This window comes from Cygnus olor, chromosome 7, assembly GCF_009769625.2.
Source record: "Cygnus olor isolate bCygOlo1 chromosome 7, bCygOlo1.pri.v2, whole genome shotgun sequence".
Taxonomy (NCBI): Eukaryota; Metazoa; Chordata; class Aves; order Anseriformes; family Anatidae; genus Cygnus; species Cygnus olor.
The window spans coordinates 32,191,835-32,212,638 of record NC_049175.1 but is presented as its reverse complement, the minus strand read 5'-3'; the positions used below and the strand labels follow the sequence as shown (position 1 = coordinate 32,212,638).

Genomic DNA, 20,804 nt, shown 5'->3' with positions numbered 1-20,804 from the left:
GCTGCTGCCAGCGGCTGTGCTGACCATGAAGAGCTTGGTTCCTGCCAGGTACATGGGTTCTTGATGTGAAGGTCTTTGACTATACCAGTCCCACAGCTGGACTCTTCCAGTGATTCCCGAGGTATTCAACCTTCTGTGTTTTCCAATGCATCGTAAAAAGCTACTTGAAGCACCTATCCCGTGTATACTTCTAAAACATACACGGCATCTAGCCAGGAGAGCTGCTGCCAGAAATACGTGCCTGGCAACAGCATTGCGTGTTTAAGTCAAAGCTGGGAAAACATTGCTGTGGGAGCAGCAGGCATGAAAATAACTTGTCTGATAAGTATATAGGCAGTTTTCTTCACAATGTTACTATTTTGGAAGAGGGAGAGCATTTAGTAGTACTTGAATATTCAATGTGTACACAAATTGAATTTCTTCCAGAATAAGTGCTATGATTATTCTGCCAGTGAGGAACTCATACTCCGCCTATAGAGTTATTCTGATCTGTTTCCTAATTGGCAATGCCTAATTTAGCTTGTTACTAGCTAAAGAAAAATAAAAGCTACCATGAAAATTCTTCCATTAAATATTTTTTGTAATGAGACCATTTAATGGCGTTAGCAAGGATTTTTATGTTTGATGTTAAAGACGTTTTTTTCTCAGAAGTTTTGAGGGAATAACAGAAAAGCAATGCGGTAAACTGAAAATTGATTCCAGTGTGCTCAAATATTTGCAATGCACGTAACCTTAGCTTGTTAGCTGTTTATGTGTTCCCCTCAACATGAAGACTGGGTTTTGATGCACTGTTTGAACAGTTCTAGGCTGTTTTTGTCCAGCCTAACCTGCCCTCCTTTGTCAGTGTGAATTACGTGTCGCAGTGACGATGGTGCTGGCTCTTGGAAATTTTTCCAATACTCATGAAGTGAAGAGGGGAAATGTGGTGTGTTTTTTTTTATACCCAAACACCAGCGCTGTGACAAAGGACAGTACTTCCAGAGAGCTTCAGGAGACCACTGCTTAATATGCCTCTACCGAAATTGCCAAAAATTGCCTCAGGAACCAGGCTGAGGGACCTTCACCAGGCATTTGGACACTTGTGGTACCAGCGCTGCCAGCGGGGCCTCCCTCCTTCAGCACCAGCAGCGTCTGATGGCGATTGTGAGCTGTACGAACGCTGTGGATATATATTGAAACCTTTCCAGTCGTGACTGAATGAAGTAAAACCAAGTAGCTGATGTAAATCACAGCCTGATTTACGTGGCCTTTTTGTGACATTTCTGCTATTTGTATTTCCCTCCCCGCCTCCAAGTGCCGACCAAAAGCTACCCCTAGATCCAACACCACACTCCCCAGCCCTGTGCAAGCCAGGGTCAGGGTGTCCCGAGAGGTCGTTTTGGGGTGTCCCAGAAGGCTGGTTTGGGACGTCCCAAAAGGACGGGTTGGGGCGTCCCAAAAGGGCAGTTTGGGGCGTCCCAAAACCACAAAGCCCGCGCTGGGGCGGAACACCCAAAAATGATTAATTTTAACCAACGACAACAACACGCTGCGGGGACTTTTTATTCGCCGGGCGCTGCCAGGTTCAGCGCCCAGGACGCGGCGCTAATGAAGGGGGGCAATTAGCAGGGCCCGCCCCGCAGCCCCGCAGCCCCGCTTCCCGCGCCCGCCCCCGCGGTGGGGCGGAACGCGCAGCGCCCGGCCTGCGGCGAGCGGGGCCCGCCTTCGCCCCTCCCGCCGGGCATGCTGGGAGCGGTAGTTCCCTCCCCGCTCCCCCCGCTGGGCCGCCCGCGGCCGCAGGACTACAACGCCCAGAAGGCCCCCGGGAGGCGGAGGGCAGCCCGTCCGTCCCGCCGAGCTCTGCCCGGCCGCGACTACGATCCCCAGAGCGCCCCGCGGCGCGGCGGAGCGGCGCGGGCAGGAGCGGCCGGGCCGGCAGGGAGCGGGGCCGGCGGGGCGCGGCTGCGCGGAGCGCGGCTTCCTGAGCGGCTGGCGGCGGCGGCCATTTTGTGGTGCCTCTTCCCTCCGCCGAGCGGGCCGCGCCGTCGGGACCTGGCGAGGGGGCGAGAGACGGAGCGAGGGCAGCCGGGGCCCTCAGCCTCACCTTCCCTTCGGCTCCCTGCGCCGCGGAGCCGCCCCCCCCGTCCCCGTCCGGCGCTGCCCCCGGCTGCGGCTGCGAGCGGCGCTCACGCACCATTATGGAAGACGACGGGCAGCCCCGGACCCTGTGAGTGGGGACGGCGGTGAGGGAGCGGGCGCTGAGGGGACGGGCGCTGAGGGGACGGGGCGTGAGGGGACGGCGCTGAGGGGAGCGGGCTGTGAGGGGGAGGTGGAAAACTGGGGGGAAGCCGAGGGGCCGCGGCGGTGCCCCGGGGTTTGGCCGGGTGTTTGCGGGGCCGGGGGGGTCCCTGAGCCCCGTGTCGGGGCCCCCCTGGGGCCGGACCCGCCCCCCGTGAGGGCGGCCCGTGGTTCTGTAGGGTCCTGCGAGGGGCTGGCTGCGCGGTGGTGTCTCAAAACAGCGTGCAGTAACTTGGGGGCTCCCATCTGCTCGCTGTTTAAACACACACATTTGAGCTTTTTCGTTTTGTCGTTGCCGGCGAGTTGTGTGCCGCTCTGCTGGTGTGGCTTTGTTGCGCGCTGCGAACTTGTAGCGGGGGGCCCGTCTGGCTGAGCAGGCGTGAGCACACAGACTGCCGGGCGAGGTGGTTTCAGTCATCTCCTGCATTTCCAGCTGCCAGGGCTGTGTGCTGTGCGAGCAGCACGGCGGCCGGGCTGTCCGGGTAAGAAAGGCACTCCAGCACTCAACCCACCGACAGTACGGCGCTCAGGCCGCCCGTATGCGAAACACAGCTCGGGACAGTGCCAATGTAATCTTTGTCTGTTTAGTTTTAGGGACAGTGGTTTTCAGAAAGGCTCTCAAAGATGTTCTGGATTGAAGGCCGCTTTGAAGAAACTACTGAAAACGGAGCAAAATAGCTCTGAATTGCTTAATTTGGTATCCAGTACCAAAATGATGACTTGGCATTTGAGGCTTTTCGAGGCACTTTGTGTTGTTTTTATTTCTCCTTCCTACGTCTCCAAAAGTTCTGTTAACTTGCTCATGATGTAGTAGAAGTACTTGCTTAGTCTTTGCTCATGGAGATACTTAGTTTGAATAAATGCATCTTAAATACTCTCACTTTTTATGTTGACTGCTCTAGTGGTCTGACTTTGCTTGGCCCAAGGAGTGGAAGTGGTTCCCAGAGCGCTGCTCGAGAATGAGCGGGGGGAAAAGGGCAAAGGTGCTCCATGTTTTACTCGAGGCTCTTTTCTGGTCCTGATTGGTTCCTCCTCCTTTTTTCTTTTGTTTAAAGAGCTATATCTAGACTAAACTTTAAAACGTTCGCTTACTGCTCACAAGTTTTGGCGCTGCGCTTGAAGTGGGTTCATCTTCCCCAAAGCATCCAGCAATGGCCTGACTTAGCCTGTGGTCACTTGATGTGGAAAAAAATTACATTTGTGCTAAGATGTCTGAGATGCCATCACTACAGCTGCCCAGGATGTTTTATTGCACGCATGTGACTCCCCATATAATTTTTCAACCTAATAAAGAGCATATACGTTCAGTTCCCAGTAGTTTTGTAGTAACCACAGTCATGCAGGGTTACTTTCCTAAAATTCTTTTAGGGCTGTTTTCATAAAACACGAAAATTTTGCTGTAGTGTTGTTTCTTACGCCTCCCTCTTCTCCCTACTCGTATCTGAAATATCTTTAAATTTGTAATCGCAAGTTCATATTTAAAGATTATTGTGCTGGGTAATAGTTCTCCCTTATATCTGTTATGATCTTCCTTAGAAATAAGACTTACTGTCTTCAAGAGCAACTAATAATGTTGTGAGTTGAACTCTTTAGTTTAGTTTGTTCCTTTTTACAGGAGAAAGCCTAAGTAAAGAATAAATTGTTTATGTAGCTGCTTGACCATGTGCATAAGCACTTGGCTGATAAGTGAAGCTTTATAGAGGTATTTGCTGAAGGAATAAATGAAATACTAAAGAAAAACCTGTAGGGATTGCTTTGTTGTTCTCAGTTGTGGTAGGTCAGTGATGAACCTCTAAGAATTCAAAATATCTTCTGAGGCTTAATATAGAAAACAGACACCAGTTCCATTTTTTCTCATGTTCCATAACTAATAGGCCTTTATGGAGACGTGGAGAACAACATTCAGTGTTTTCTGCCAAAAACTTCTCCTTGCTGCTTTGAACAATTTGCAGATAACTCGGGAAAGGTGGACTTCTGTGTCATGATTTTTGCTGGTGACATGAGATCTTGGTCAGCACCATTCAAGTCAAACATGGTACAGAAAATCAACAATGTGTAATTTTTTACTTTTTTTTTTTTTTTGCGGGCCGTGAAATGAGCTACGGGCTTCTGAGTTCTTTGTACAGAACTCTTGAAAGCTCTGTTTTCCATGGGCACTGCTGGGTCTGTTTCCATCGTGAGCTGTATCAAAGTCCTGTTTCTACTTCAGAGTGGAAACTAGGCTATCAGAAACTTCTTCTGGTGCTGGTGTTTTCAGCTGCCAGGGACAACGGGAAGAAAAGTTCCCAATTTGCATGTTCTTATTAATGCTATCAGAAAAAATGTCAGGAGCAGTCACCAAATACCTGTAAGTTGTTGCAGGTTGTTGCCTTGCCGTGTTGTGCAGCAAGTACTGTGGACTTTAGACAGGATGCGCAAGTCAGACCCTTCAGCTCTGAACCCAAAGCTGGATTTGCTTTTCTCGTGCACTTTCTTTCAGTTCAATCCTCTTGTAGAGGAGTATTGTCTGTTAGTAGTCTACGGACTAGATTTTTCTTATTATTTTATTTCCTGTAGCTCGCTAGCGCTACTCGGAGAGATGCTGCTAGAATTCGTAGGGATTTTTCACCCCGGCAGCAGCATTAGTCCTTATAATACTTTCTTCAGTAGCGTCTGCCATTTCTTGCGTGTTGCCTGCATGAGTGTGAAAGCTTTTTTACTGTCTTTCATCAAAGTAGTATGTAGGGGAGCTTTTGTGGACCTGAAAGTGATGGCTGTAAATGTCCCTTTCTTCCTTACCCTAAGAGTTGAATTCTAAACTAATTGCTGCTATTTGCATCTCTTATTTTTTTGTACAATTTTACAAGATCTCCAAATTTGAAATGCAGTTTCTTATTCTTTGTCTTGTCAGCAGCATTCAAGTATAGTATATTGAAACTTGTGTCAGGGTATATTTGTGTGTGTGTGTGGTGTGTTTTTTTTTTGGTATGTGCTTATTAATTGGTATTTAAGTGCTTCAAGCTTGCAGAAGGGAACAAACACGATTGCCTGTATGCAAAAAGCCACAACTTTTGCTGCCCTGTCACATTAACCAAGACAACAGCCTATAAAAGTATAGTAAGTGCTGCTTCTCTGTTGGGTTTGATTTTTTTTTTAAAGTCTGAATAATATATCCTGTAGGATGTAACAAACCAAAAGTATCGAAATACCTGGAATAGCCTTTTGAAGGCCATGTGTTTTCTTCAGGTGTATTTCTGCTTGCTTTGTTTTCACGAAGTAGAATAGAAAGTACAGTGTTATGTCATGCATAAGTTGAGGTTAAAAAGGGGAAATTTGGGTGCCCCAGTAGTCTGGCGGTATGTGCCAGGGGATTAGCATCAGCTGAGACGTTTTGTGTTTCCAGAAAGGTAAGGTTTCCCTTCCTAATGTGTTGAATATATTTCTTTCCTTAGAGATACACTATTCAAACACGGTACCTGGAGCTGTTTACTTGTATGTTTTTTTTCAGTAATCTTTAACTGTACTGCAGGAGGTAATGTTACTGCAATCTACTAAGTTAAAGACATGAAAGCAACCATCGAGTCCTGACCTTTAGTGTATTGTTTCAAATTTGTAGCGGTGTGTGTTCACGGGTTTTACATGCACCTCAAGAGATTTAGGTCTCTGTGGATGCTGTCATTGTCACACGAGCCTTTTATTGTGAAGTATTCTCAGTGTATTCAAGTTTTTGAGCGTTAGCAAATTGTGAAAGGTATTGATGCTTTCTGATTATGGTAATGGTGAACATCAAGGCAGTATTTATCATATACATACAGAGAATTAAGGAACCATTAGGACTTTGCATCCCCTTTGAATGTAGCGATCGGCTGGTCCAAAATCACTCTGCTCATTTGGTTTTTTATGCAGCCTGTTTCATAGCTGAAGGTTACGGTGTGGCGTCTTGCAGAAGACACGGTGGGATTGGAAAGCCACCTGGTATCTCTTCCAACAGTTAGCACAGCTTAGATTGATTAAATGGGTTTAGAAGGAACGGTTTTCCTGGCATTTTTGGTGAGGAATTCCAAAAGGAATTGTGCAGATTGTACTTTGGAAATGTAAGAACTCTGAAAAACGTACGAATATGTAGAAGATGCTGAGACTTTGGCTTCCTGTATTGTTACTGTGTTCTTTGCTGTGCCTGACTTGGCAGTGGGGGTGAAGTTAAAAGGACTGCCCTGCGTTTCCTTCCCTGTCAGTGCTCCAGCTGTAGGGGTGCTGCTCAGGCACGCAGGTAGCTAGCCCTGCTGCACAACGTACGGGGCAGCAGCCACTGGTGACAGGTTCCTGTCGGTACTGACACTTCCCAGGGCAGCTCTTACTTGAAACCAGATCTTTCCATCGGATTTTAGTAATATCTGCAAATGGTAGTGTTTCCACTTAAAACTGTTGGTGATTGGCAATTTTAACTTGGTGAATGATTAACGAGCTTAGTTAAGGTTTCAGATAGCAGCTAAACACTTAGCCAGATCTTCTGCGTTTTCCAAACAGGGAGTTGAAAAGTCCACGAGGCAGGCAAGTTGTCTTACAGGGGGTCTTCCTCACTTTGGCAGGTCTTAACTCTACCAAAATGCTTCCTAACAATGCAGTCTACAAATGCAGCTTCCGTTAGTGATGTCTCCTATTTCATGCATGTTTAGTAGGAAAGTAAAAATACACGAATGCATTTAAGGGACGTATGTGTGTCCAGGTGGCATCATGTAGGAAGCTCGCTCTGGACCTGGTGCAGCACTTCTCTCCTGACTCCGAGTTCGGAGCTGAGCTTTTGAGAGCATCAGCATAAAACCCTGTGAATTTCGTTGTGTGGTGTTCAAATGAAAACAAGTGGTGTCAGTTGTCATTTTGCTCGAGCTAAGTGGAAGTCCAGCTGTGGAGCACAGAAGTAGCTTTTAAGACTTTTACTCAGAGGGACGCCCATTAAGCGCGAGAGGCGCGCACAGCGCTGCACGGAGACGCGCCGGGCTTACGCACAGACTGAGAGCTGCTGGCTCGTGTTGGAGCTCACCGAAGTGCGTTAGCAGCTCCCAGTGACTTTTTGTTAGGGGATTCTATAGTGGATCAGAGCGTAATGAATAAAATGTGTATTTTCTTTCAACAGATAAATACAGAAGTTGCGTTCTTGTTACTGGTTGTATTTGTGTACCTTATACCTTGACGGGCTTATTTTTGTAAAGAACGAATGCTCCTGGGCTACCAATGTGGAGTTCTGCTGACATGACGTGCCTTTCCCTTACCAACTGAGTTTGATTCCAAATTGGGCATGCTTTTTTAAAGGAGTTCTGTTTCGTATGTTTGACTTTTTCTGAGCCATCTCTGTGACCTGGTTTTACTTTTTGTGAGTGTTAAAACATAGCAGAGTATCTAGGAATGGTTCTAGAACTCAGCTATCGTGTGTGGTTGGTAGGTTTGGTTTTTTACTATTTGTGTAATTGTAGGACTCTATCTAAACTTCACAAAAACAATTCCAAGTTTTGGAATTTCTAAGGCTTTATAAATTAAAAAAAAAATTAAGAAGTGTGGGTGATATTAAAATAACATTGCTAAAATTTGGGGGATTTTTTGCAGAGGTGGTAGCCGTTGAGCTAGATGGCATGGGGAGTGGTCCTGTGTTGTGGTGCTGCACAGATTGCCTTGCCTGTTGCTGAGCGGCCAGGTTTCCCACTTCAGGAAAACAGAAGAATTGAGGTGGTTGCTTGCAAGGCACAGCACGGTCTGTGTCCAACAGCTACTGTTGAAATAGGAGGCGTTAGCTGTGGGTTCATACCCAAATTAAAGTGGGCTTGATTAGATGCTCAGTGGGAAGTGAAGCTTAAAACATCTTTGCCCGGTTGGTCGCTTGTTCTATCCGACATTCCTGAGCAGCTTTCTTCCTGCTTGTGACACTTCTTTGAAGAAAGGGTTGGTGCTAGATATCGATGTCCAGTATTCTGCCTGTTTCATGCTTCACGTTCTCAGTTGTGCTGCCAACTTTTTAATTTAAAAAACACATGGATGTTGCGTTAAAGCTCTGTCATAAAATCATTTGTAAATAATGTCTTTCAATTTAAGATGCCTGGGATTTTAAAGTGAGATTTTTTCATAGTCATTTAAGGATTAAAAAAATTAACACTTTAAAAGATGAAAATTTCTGGTTTAATTCTTTTGTTTGTTTCCTTGTGTAGCTATGTAGGAAACCTCTCCAGAGATGTGACTGAAGTCCTTATACTTCAGTTATTCAGCCAGATTGGACCATGCAAAAGCTGTAAAATGATAACAGAGGTAAGGCCTTTCACATCCAGAGGGGTAGCAACAATAATGTAATTTAGGGTAAAATTGTGGGGGCTCCTTTTGACATTACTGGTAATCTGTTTTTCTGGGGTCGATCTTGTTTATATTTTCTGATACCTTTTTGCAGAAGAGACCTGTTGTTGAGCACAGTCCTGTACTTTTGCTGGTAGCCCTGCCATATCTGCTCTGTCAACTGATGAGATTCTGCTTTAATGTAAAGGATTGTTGCCCTCTCTTTTCAGAACTGTCTTGTTCTGATAATCAACTTTCTTGTTTCCAGTGTTATTCATGGCTATTTTTTCCATTTTTGACTTTATCTGAACGTGAACAGTCAAAAATTCTTCTAAATAAGTTCTGCTATTCCTGAGCCGCCTCTTCTTTAAATTGGAGTAGGTCTTGTCTGCACTAGTCTGTTCTTAAATGAAATTTTTCTTAGAACAAAATTTCCTTAGTATCCCAGATAAGGTTTTTATACAAAGTGTTGGTAAGTATTAATACTTTCTTCTCTGGCATTTGTAAACACTCTGATACATTTAGGGTTGGTAGCCATTTCTGTGATCTTCTTGACATATCCTAGGCAACTTCTTGCTGCCTAATGTTCTTCCCTCTTTCTTCATTTATAACCTACAAGCTTCTAGCTGGCAGGGACTAATCAGAACTTTTGCTAGGTTTAATTTTTGGTTCTGTTTTTTTTTTTTGCGTGCTCTTCTTGTGGTTCCTACTAACTTGTTATTACAGATTTCTTGAGTACAGTCACCTTTTTTTATCAGGAACATTAATGAAAATATTAAGTATGCCTGGTTGCAAGACTCATCCTCTTAGGAACACCACGATAGTAACTCTTCAGTGATCTGCTTTTCCTTGCAATGTGGCATGCTGCTTTTTTGTTTTTAGCCACAAATGAACATGATGCTTGTTTAATCACTCATCTTTGTCTTAACTAGTAATTTCTCACGTGGCACCTTTATTAAAGCTTTCTAGGAAGGTAAGAGTTCTGCCATGGTTGTTGGAGAAAGATGAGAAGAAAATAGCATGTGTTACAGAACACTCTTGGTAGTTTTGCTCTAAAGAAATGGTGATTGTCACATACTCTTCAAAAGGAGGGTACTGCCACTGGCTGGGTGAGATGTTGGCATCAGTCTGATTTGCTACGAAGTGGCTGAGAAATTCCAATGCTTATTTTATTTTGCATAACCACAGAAATAAGTGAGACAGCTTTATGAAATAAATGTGTAAACAAAAAGCCACTTGCAGCTGGGTTCAGGTGTTAGGAGGTGAATGTACTCGGCTGACCTTAGCACCTGTCACCAAGCAGGGTATCATGAGTGCAGTGTTGAGAAGTTCGGCACCCATTGACTCAGTGCGCTGTCTGCCCTCGTGGCCCCAAAGCCACCTGATAGACTTCACAAAGAAGGGAGGGTAGAAGAAGGATCTTAATGAGAGGAGAATTCATATTTGAAGATAGAAAGGGCGGCGTTTTTCACCTCCGGAGTACCTAGGAGGGGTGTTTTGTTGCATCCTTTAGGGTGTGTTTGCCTTTCAGAGGTACTGTAAACTGTGTATTTATACTACTGGAAATGGGTTTTGATATGGAGCAATGCCCTATAATTACTCTCCGGTTCAAAGAGTGAATACATGGAGAAAATAAAAGGGAGGACAGTATCTTTTTCAGGTAGAGTTGTAAACCTGTCAAAGTGATAACCATAAACAGTGTGAACTACAAATGTTAGCTATGCCTTTACCTGTGTACTTTGAAGGTTTTAAACATTTTTGTATAGCGTGTTAGTTGTTCAGGTATTTAAAAAAAAACAAAAACACAAAACAACAAGTTGTTTACAGTCACACAAAGGAATATGCTTACACCTTGAAACTGACTACCCAGGTAACTTCAAGTGGTTGGATTCTGGACTGGAATTGGCCTGCAGCTGTCGTGCTTGTAACTGTCAAAGTGCCTGTTGACATTGTCCATCCTTCTAATCCCTGCATTTTAAACTTTTCACAGATGCTGTTACATTTAAGCAGTTCTTACCTGTCCTTTGTTACTACTTCAGTCAGTCGAGTTTATACCTGAGTGTTTTCCTTTTGTGTTTTTTTCCTCTTCAGCTGTTTGCATCAACTGTTTTTTTTTTTTTCACTCACTTTTTCCCTTCCCTCATTTGCAGAAGACGTGGCATGGACATACTAAGTGGCTAGAGTTTTCAAGTGTTTATTCTGGGAACACATAATAGTCAGCGGGTGGTGTGACAAGCATTTGCAGGTATCTTGAACACCTAAAGATCTGGGCCTCTAAAACAGGCTCTTATGTTCAGACAAGTTGTTAGAGCAAAGAAGACCTCCCCACAATCTGAAAGTAACGTTGGATGCACTTCGGTTGAAGCACAAAGTGCACTATCTTGTAGTTTCCTAAATCTTGTGTTCAGCACAGCAGGAATGTAGTATGAGAAGAGGGGTGAGTTAAGGCTCACTATTTTGGGGCAGCTGGGATCAACATGCTTTCGGAGCACTTCATGGCTCTCCTGACTTAAACTCCTGTGTATAATCTCAGATACATAGTCTCTCATCGCCTGTTACTTTGCATGTTAGAACACCCAGTACTGCAAGTGTTTAGGAGGGTGACTTGGGACTGCTTTATCATTTTAGGTGCATAAAGGCCTCGTGAGCAGTTTGGCTGTTAGATCTTCAGAGCTTCCCTTGTTCAGATCTAGACAGAGCTGTGCTTGAGGAAGCACAGTCCAGTTTTACAGGACAGAATTTGGTTTTCTTTATCCATATATGCTTGTATGAATCTTCAGTAGTTAAATAGTAAAAACCAATGAAGGTCTACTGGTCTACTCTTAACTTCAATTAGTGCTGTGATCTTCCTGACACTAGTGAAAGTTGATGTGGAGGAATATTGATGCCAAAACAGTTGTTAGACCCTTCCTTGTCCATGCAAGACATAAGTTTAGTTTTATACTTGTTTATTGTCTTCTGGTCTGTGTACACGTAGCATAGTTATTGCAGATATTTTGATATAAGGCCCTAGCTCTTGTACTTCTGACATTTGGGGGGGTGGGATTTAAGTTCAGTGTCTCGTAGTTGTATCTGCTTGATCAACTGTTCTGAAGGCTTTTGTGTTCTTTGCTTTTCATATCCTGGTTTAGGGAGCTTTATTTGTGAGTTAGTGTTTTTAAAGAAGATATAAGTCAGCCTACAAAAGCAGGTTATATCCAAGATGCAAGAGAATAGCAATCAGTTAATTAGTATCTTCCCCCTTGATCATTAATTATTTTGACCCCTTTTTAAGGGGTGTTTCCCACTTGTTAGGTGTAACGTTTTTCACTTGAGGCCAAGAATATGCAACCTCTGGGGTTGCGGTCTACTAATGATTTTCAGGCAAATAAGAGGAAAGACTTTTTAAGCAGGAGGAGAGAGAAAATTGGTGAAAGTGTGTGTGGGGAACAAACCTTTCAAGCTATGAGTATATACTGGAGGCAGAAGACTATTTTTGTTCTTCTCTCTACTCTTCCCCTTTTCCCTCCTCTCCATCCAGTCTGCAGATCACCTTTCTGGTAGTTGAATTATTTTTAGTTCAGTACTGAGACCCCATATAAAGTAAACAATGCTTCAGAAATTGCTAGACCACTAAGAAGCCCATCTTAAGAATTCTTACATTTAAGTGTAATTTCAAAGGCTATTTCATGAATCTAATGCAAATCATTCTTAACGTTTCTAGCTATAAGTAATATATTTTCCTGGATTTTCTTCTCAGCAACCCGATAGCAGAAGGGTCAACTCTTCTGTTGGATTTTCTGTTTTGCAGCATACAAGCAATGACCCTTATTGCTTTGTGGAATTTTATGAACACAGAGATGCAGCTGCTGCATTAGCTGCTATGAATGGGAGAAAAATTTTGGGAAAGGTAAGTTGTTTACATTGTAATCTTAATTTTAAGGGAAATAAGTTCTTGTAAATAAATAAATCTATGGGATTTTTTTCGTTAGAGATGTTGACAATGATTAAATATTATTAGAATAAAATCCTATTGATTTAAAAATAAAAAAAATCTTATTTAGGAAGTATTCTTTACTTTTTTTAAAGTGCTACAGTCTTTTATATTGAGCGATGATTTTTAAACATTGACAGTTGTAACCAACCCTTAAATTAACTTATAAAATGTAAGTGTTTTATGAATTTATACTAAATCTTATACTTGTTTTCAGGAGGTCAAAGTAAACTGGGCAACAACACCAAGTAGCCAGAAAAAAGATACATCCAGTAAGTAAAGTAATGGCACAGTATTACTTCTACACAAATACTTAATAACATGTGGTAGTAATTGCCATAAATGCATTTAAACATAACTTTTCTCCTTCCCGTCTTGTGTTTAATAGAACTTTGCAAACTAATTCTTCTGTTTTCTGCTTTACAACTGGGGAAACCGGAGTGGACACGTTTAGTTGCTGCTGCTCATCGAGTGGAATCGTGGGCGTTCCTGGTTCCCAGTGCTGTACGCAGAGCATCACTTTCTCAGGAGTTAAAACTGTAGATAGCAGTTAAATATTTGATTAGTAAATTATTTATTTTCAGATCACTTCCATGTGTTCGTTGGGGATTTAAGTCCAGAAATAACAACAGAAGACATCAAGTCAGCATTTGCTCCTTTTGGTAAAATATCGTAAGTATCATAATAAACATTGCCAATATTAGTTAGAAAATCTGACAGTAAAAATGTGGTTCTGATTTGAAATGTTATTTCTTATCTTTTAGATATTTTTTCTGATGTTAATTTCTTTGTGTTGGGTGGGCAGTAAAGAGGGATTGTCTTTTTATCTTGGTATTCATATCACATGATGTATATACAATAATGTAATTGTGCTCCAGTTTTGCTGAAAGGGATATGCTTTTAACTTTATATACTAATATCTTTCAACTTTTTATTAGAATTTAATTACTATTTCTAAGTGTGATTTTTTTTATTGTTTGCAATGTGTACAGAATAGTGACTTTACAAGTGGTATATGTTGCACCTTTGGCATATTTTATATGCATTCATACTGCGTTTTATAGGCAGTATTGAACGCTAGGCAATTAAATAATTTTACAAAGCAGATTGTTGTAGAACTTATGAAAATCTGAAAAAAAGCTAATATTGAAATTTCAATTACTTTTTTAGATATGATGAATTAAGGTTATAAAATTTAAATTAAAAAATGTGGGATTTATAATATATGCACACTTCTGCCAGTTGAGAGAATTTCTTTACACTTCTCTCAGAAAATTCAGGTGATAACAAATCATCTGGAGTTTCAATTGAACATATTTAACATTAAAAGAATGCTTGTGAGTTCTAAAGTATATATTTAAGAGTACTGCTACAAAAAAGTTTGTTAATCTGTTACCAGCTTATTTTATAGAAATCCTTTAAAGTTGCACATGAACTTTTTTGTACGATTTTACAGGAATATATTTCTAAGAACAAAATTTTTCTTTTTCTCTTGTTCTGTACGCATGTTTTTAAATGAATCGTAAATCTTACCTCTGCTATTTTGTTTACTTTGCTTTTTGTCTCTTAATGTGGTAAGTAGTACTGTTTAAAAATCGATATAAAGAGAATAATTCAGGTTTCTGTTTCTCAATCTATATTTATACCTGAGACCTGCAGTTTTTCTAAAGTCCAAGTCACAATTAAAAGTAATAGCATTCTGGTTATTTTGCAGAATTGCTCATAAGAATGGACAGGATCTTGAAGGCTAACTGCAAGGAACTGTGCACACTGGAACTCAGTTGTAGATTTTTTCTCATTTCTATTTATTCTTATTATACATTATTTATATATACATATTTTAGTATTTACATTTTAACATTCTATATTCAGTGCAGTTCTATATTTCCAATCATTTTAACTTACTCACTAAAATTTCTGTGTAAATTTGTTGTTTTCGTACTGGTGTGCTTAGCATTGTTGTTAGTTTTATTCTCCTTTCTTAAATTTCTGAAAATGTCAATTTTTCAAAATTTACAGCTGCCCAAACTCCAAAATGATGGTAGAGAATTGACCAAGAAAAATAAAGAAATCTGTTAACAGGCCATGTATGCCTTTTAATTCCTATTTTTTCCTCTTTTTCGATTTTTTTAATATTTCATATATTTTGTATCACTAGGCAGAAGACATTTAACTATTTAGAAAATGCATGGTAAATTAGATAGAATTGTTACAGTAATTTATAGAACAGTAAACCTTAGTGGACCCTAGCCAATAGAATATTAGAAAAGGAAATTTTGTTTCTCTTATACTTCCAATTTGAACATTCTAGTCTTAGCCAGTATAGGTTATGTGGATAGGTTGCATGTCTATTACATGTTATTTTTTTTGTCCTACTGCTTTTTTCTAACAGGTAAAGAAGCAATAGGGAGAGTTCAGGAATGACTAGTTTTAGGGCTAACTGAATTTATAAGAAAAATTATGCTCACAATACAGTGTGTGTGGTTCCTTTTAGTTTTTATTTCGCTGGTTGTTAATATTGCCCTCATATAGCTGTGCTTCTTTTCACAGGGATGCACGGGTAGTTAAAGATATGGCAACTGGAAAGTCAAAAGGCTATGGTTTTGTATCTTTTTATAACAAACTGGTGAGTAATCACAATGTAAATTTAAAATAATTGCAGATCTTTCCTCTTTTAGTTTTTCCTGTTTATATATTCACTACGTAACAGACTTTCTCGAGGGAAATTTGGGTTTAGGAGACAGTTTAATCAAACTTCCATTATTTGTGGTAAGGGATGAAAGAATTTAGATGACTGCAATGGGGCAAGAACGTTCTGAAGAAAGATTCCAGAATGTAGAAAGCTTGTTTGGGTGTGTTGGAGTTTGGCTTAGTCTGTTGAGCCATCTCTTGTAGAGCGAGTGGAGTGTCTAGTCCTGGGTCTAGCGCTTTGGGATGCTGTGCTTTGGGTCTGCTAGCTGAGGCACCGCACCTCGTCCAGTGTGGTTTGGTGTGGTAGGGTAGAAGCCCCGCAAAGTGAAGCTCTGGAGCCCTCAGTCCCAAGCTGTGCATGCAGTTACGCAGCAGGGCTTGGTGTTTGGCAGGTTTAGGTTCACACCAAAGCTCAGTCTTGCTGGGGACCTGATGCTGTCGCATGCGTGGCATACACTAAAGTATAGCTGAACTTGCTTCCTTGAGCTCTGCAGCTCAGTAAAATGTCCTACTACTTATAGCAATACAAGAGCCTCAGCAAATCATTCTTGGTAATTTTGAAGTTAATTGAATAAATGTATTAAAATGATTTGGAAAACTGAGTTGTGTTTATTCAGAGATACGTTTAGGACAGCATGAGGTGGTTTTCCTTACCCATTAAGGTCTTAATGCACACCACAGTTATGAGAAAATTAAACTGCTGCATTGGACTGGAACAGTTACGGCATGGTGTTGGTTCCATTTTTGTTGTAGCTATGATCATCAAGACTAGCAGTGAGATGAATTTGAGCTGGTTTGATTTCCTAGTCCAGTTGGAAGTTACTGTGTCTTGGGAGCAAGGGTGCAAGTCTTTTTTATTGGTGTTCTCATAAATCCATCATTGTATTTATGTATTGTCTTCAAAATGACCACTGTGTATTACTAAAAGAGGAGGATCAAAGTCCTGAGTCATTCGTATTTGAGATGAGTCTGTCCTGAAAGCAGTCAGTGTGAGGCAGGGAGCTGCAAGCCATTCACCTGTAAATTGTCCCTGTGTTCCCTTCGTCCCTTGTGCTTTACTTCCTTTCTTAAGCTTTGTGCCCTTGGAAAAGCATTTCAAGCATATGTACTACTTGCTCTGCCTCTCTTCTTTCAAAAGAGATGGGGGGGAAATAAAAACGATTGCTTCTTGCAGAGTTAGCAAACGTTCCCTTTTTTACAATGTGAGCTTAGAGATTGTCTTTTAGCTTATATTCAAGATAAGGTGTTAAGCCATGTGGGCTGTGGACTCGGTTTTTTCTGGGTGTTTGTGTGTTGCATACATACAATGACTTTAACACTTACAGAAGGTATGTCTGAGTGTAGACTGCTTTGTAAATTGCTTACCTTCAAAGGGCAGAAGAGAGGAAGGGGTGGGGGTGGAGGGGCAAATAACAGGAAACTGCAAGCTCAGTGGATTTCTATCCCAGCATTAGTGTGTTTTATTAACATATCATTCAGCCTTCCCTGAACTTACAACTTTTCTCCCTAAATCTACCTAAACTTGGCCTATTACATTGAGTGCCTATTAAGGTTCTAGAAGGCCACATTCAAGCATTTTTATTATATATCGTGTCTTCTGCAGCATGTACTTTGTGGTATAAACTTTTAGTTGGGTTACAGCCAAGAAATTTCTCAGTGAGGGATTTTGATGATTAAAAAGTCTTTCTTCACTTTTCATCTGTTACTATCAGATATGCTTTTGTGTGTTATGTTCTTGGTGATACAGTCAATTGGCAAAATCATTTGATTTTCCATAATTAAAACTGTAGCCCTTTCATTTAAATAGTTGTTTATGGCATCTGTATGACCCTTGCACTTTTTTGGGGCAGCCATCAAAGACTGATACGCTACCTTTACACAACAAGTATCTGTGCGTATGTGACTGTAGTTGGCTTTGGTCCTGTGTAAAGAAAATGGAAGCGGGGGAAGGCTTTACTAAATTGCTTGTCAGGACCTTCCTATGTAACACTTGTCTTGATGTTACTTGATTTTGTCTGCTTACTAGGTGTTTTTTTCAGAATTTCATGTACTTTTTAGCAGTTGGTGGAATTAACTGACAACTAAATCTTATACATAGGCTTATACGTACTTCTTATTTGTATGTATTAGTAGTCTTTATTTTCATCTCTTTAGGATGCAGAAAACGCTATTGTACACATGGGAGGCCAGTGGCTGGGAGGCCGTCAGATCAGAACTAACTGGGCAACACGGAAACCACCAGCCCCCAAAAGTACACAAGAAAGTAAGACCTTTCTGTAAAGTTATGTTGCATTTGCTCTCCTGCATGGCAGTGTTAAATGGAGGAGTGAAACAGTGTTGCCACAATCATGTCACGTAATTGAATATCTAGTTTGGCTTCCAGATCTTAAAGAATAGATTTTTCTGGTATGTTAAGTCAACATAGTGGTGGCACTGCTGCTCTATCATAAAATATTGGATGTTTGTTAAATGCATAATTCACACATCTGTACGAGGTAAGTATCTGGGACTCTGCTTACTGCTAGCCTGATGCTTAAAAGCAGCCTTCTCTCTTTCTAGATAATACAAAACAATTGAGATTTGAAGATGTAGTAAATCAGTCGAGTCCAAAAAATTGTACTGTTTACTGTGGAGGAATCGCTTCTGGGCTAACAGGTATGATTTGTTTTACTGCTTCTTTAATTGCTGAAACTTTCTGGACACCAAGATGGCTACTAATTCAGAAACGTTCCGTCTTGTAGATCAACTTATGAGACAGACTTTTTCACCGTTTGGACAGATTATGGAAATCAGAGTGTTTCCTGAAAAAGGTTACTCTTTTGTCAGGTATGGACAAAGGACAAGAAAATCTGTGATTGTAAGGTAGTACTGTTTCATCTTTCTCTAATTTCACTTGAATGAACTTCAGCTGATGCCTTAAAAGCTGTTGCCGTATGTTCATAGAAAAATGTGGAACTTTTAAGCGGCCACCAATCTTTTTACTTGAAAAGATGAAAATCTGTTAAAGCAGATCTTCTTCTCTGGATTTTCCTGTATGTATGGAGTCACTTTTTTAACAATCCTCTGAAGGGACTACGAAGCATAACACTAGTTTGTTTTTACATTCTTTAGATTTTCAACCCATGAAAGTGCAGCACATGCTATTGTTTCAGTTAATGGAACCACAATTGAAGGACATGTTGTTAAATGTTATTGGGGTAAAGAATCCCCTGATATGACTAAAAACTTCCAACAGGTAACGGCATTTTAACCTTTTCTTTGTGTGTTCTTGTATTTGTGTCACAAAAGCAATCAATTATCCGTAATGCATCCCAGCTATAATAGCTCAACGTTGTAGTAGCATTCTTACGAAATTCCATGTTCTGTCTCAGTTATGTTCCAGTTGTTCATCAAATTGGGCTAGTGATTTTGGTGGAATATCTGGTACTGTCTGCTGGATATGATTCAAGATAGGGAGAAACTTGGAGGTAATTCTGATTCTTGCTAGCCCTCTTACCGCAGACTAGCTGACCATCCAACCAAACATCCCTTGGTATTTAAAGCACGTGTGTGTGCACGCTTTCAGTACGAGGATCTAATTAGGTCGCAGTGCTGTCTCACTTTTCTGATTTTACTATGGCTAAATAGCCAGCGTGACTGACAGTCAAAAGCGTTACCTCTAGCAGCTGAAAAGGAATATAATCCACCTCTAGAACCTGAAGTGCTAAGAATTTTTCTCTCCTTAGGTGGATTACAGTCAGTGGGGGCAGTGGAGCCAAGTATACGGAAATCCCCAACAGTACGGGCAATACATGGCTAACGGGTGGCAAGTACCGTCATATGGAATGTACGGCCAGGCGTGGAATCAGCAGGGGTTTGGAGTAGAGTGAGTAATTGTACTTAACTTTTTTTTTGTAGAGCGTTCCAGTAATGTTGTGTCTGAGCTTCAGGCTCATTTGATTCAAGGATTGCACAAGGTGTCAAGCCTTGTTACATGCTAAAGCTTACGTTTAATGATTACCATGGACCAAATAGTGGGGTGAGTCACTCTGGCTTGTTCATGATAAGACATTTTGTGCACATGGGTGTCTTGAGACTCAAAGTTAACAAAGACTGCCTCTGTGTTAGAGTTTCAGGTGGTGGTCTTGTCTGTTACCTAAAAATTTGAGATTCTGACTTGTGGTGGTGAATACTGGAGAAGTCTAAACCGTGGAGCCTTAGTGTTTACCAAAGGGTTTGTGACTGAGGAGAAAAGAAACTACATAACGACATTTTAACTTTTGCGGTTTCAGAATTCGGCTGGACTCTTAATACCTGAAACCTTCACCAGAATTCACCAGAATTTTTTTTGTTTTAATACACTTCTAAAATAACTTCTTTGTTTAATTTCTCATAATGCTTAATTGTCAAGAGATGAAGCCCTGATAAACCTATCAGTGGTATTTATGCCAATTAGGCGTTGGGGATTTTTTGCATTTCTGCATCACTGGTGTGGAATTACAGACACATGCCTATGTCCGTGCCTTTTGGAGGTGGTTGTTCTGTGTAACTAGTATCCAGTACTCCCCGCCTCTTAAAGCTTATGGCGTTTTCAGAAACCACATGTTGCAGCATTGTAGCCTGGTATAAAAGGCTTCTGAATTACTCATAGAAGAATAAAATGTTCTATTTTGGTATAAATGGTAGTGTAGGAAGTGTGTTTTATGTTCTTTTTTTAGTCTGTTGACTTGTAAATAACTTGACTAGCTTGCATGATTTTTTTCTTTTATTTTTTCTTTTCCCGTTCCTTTTTAAGCCAATCTCCATCTGCTGCCTGGATGGGTGGATTTGGTGCTCAGCCTGCCCAGGGACAAGGTGCTCCTGTAATACCTAACCAAGCTGGATATGGTATGGCAAGCTACCAAACGCAGTGAGCTGGGACTCTGTTTAAAAGTGTGTATTTCATGATAGGCTGCAGTTTCCAGTGATGCTCTGAAGACTGGAATGTAGACAATGAAAAAAAGAAAATATTTATTTTAAAAATGGAAATGTTTGGAACCTTTAGCACAGCTTTGCTTTGGTGAAGGACACAAATGTCTTCTAGTTCTGCCTTTTTAAGTTTTTGTTCATGATGGATATGAACATGTTTTTCTTTGTGTACAAAAAATTAAAAATAAAGTCAATAAAGACAATTCTGACTACAAATTTTGATATAGTAGGAGAAATGGCTAATGAATTTGATCCTTAGGTTACCATTCCATTTTTTTTGTTCTGTCTTCAGTGTTTTATATCACTGCTTTTTAAGAGAAATGACGTTGAAAAACAGCAAGTTGCTTTTAGTTGAACACACATCCTGAAATAAACTGTGGACCAATCGTTACAACCTGCTAGACAGTATTGGTTTTTCAAGGAACCTATGGACATCGCTCTGAAAGCATACGTAGGTCTTGGAATAATTTTTTTAAAAAAATATTTAATTTTTCTACATGCTTAAAGAAAACAGAGTATGATACAAAGAATAGTTCGGTCTGAAATGAAAAACAGTACTGTCTGAGTTATTTCACATAACTTCTGTCCACATTCAGGCACATATTATAACTTTTCAGAGCTG

The 20,804-nt window shown here is 41.0% G+C and overlaps 1 protein-coding gene across 3 annotated transcripts; it reads left to right on the top strand.

The window, feature by feature from the left end:
• The first annotated feature begins 1,919 nt into the window (after nucleotides 1–1,919).
• On the top strand, nucleotides 1,920–20,385 carry TIAL1 (TIA1 cytotoxic granule associated RNA binding protein like 1). 3 transcript variants are annotated; one of them, XM_040564526.1, is made up of 12 exons: nucleotides 1,920–2,206; nucleotides 8,454–8,550; nucleotides 12,362–12,460; nucleotides 12,762–12,816; nucleotides 13,129–13,216; nucleotides 15,095–15,170; nucleotides 17,390–17,498; nucleotides 17,795–17,890; nucleotides 17,977–18,061; nucleotides 18,347–18,470; nucleotides 18,961–19,100; nucleotides 20,010–20,385. In XM_040564526.1, the coding sequence occupies exons 1-12, from the start codon at nucleotides 2,178–2,180 to the stop codon at nucleotides 20,125–20,127; spliced, it is 1,116 nt and encodes a 371-aa protein (XP_040420460.1). In that variant the 5' UTR covers nucleotides 1,920–2,177; the 3' UTR covers nucleotides 20,128–20,385. The 3 variants fall into 3 exon arrangements, with proteins under 3 accessions (XP_040420460.1, XP_040420459.1, XP_040420461.1); XM_040564525.1 differs by having other exon boundaries at nucleotides 1,951–2,206; nucleotides 12,311–12,460; XM_040564527.1 differs by lacking the exons at nucleotides 1,920–2,206; nucleotides 8,454–8,550; nucleotides 12,362–12,460; nucleotides 12,762–12,816; nucleotides 13,129–13,216 and adding an exon at nucleotides 14,363–14,631.
• The last annotated feature ends 419 nt before the right edge of the window (nucleotides 20,386–20,804 follow it).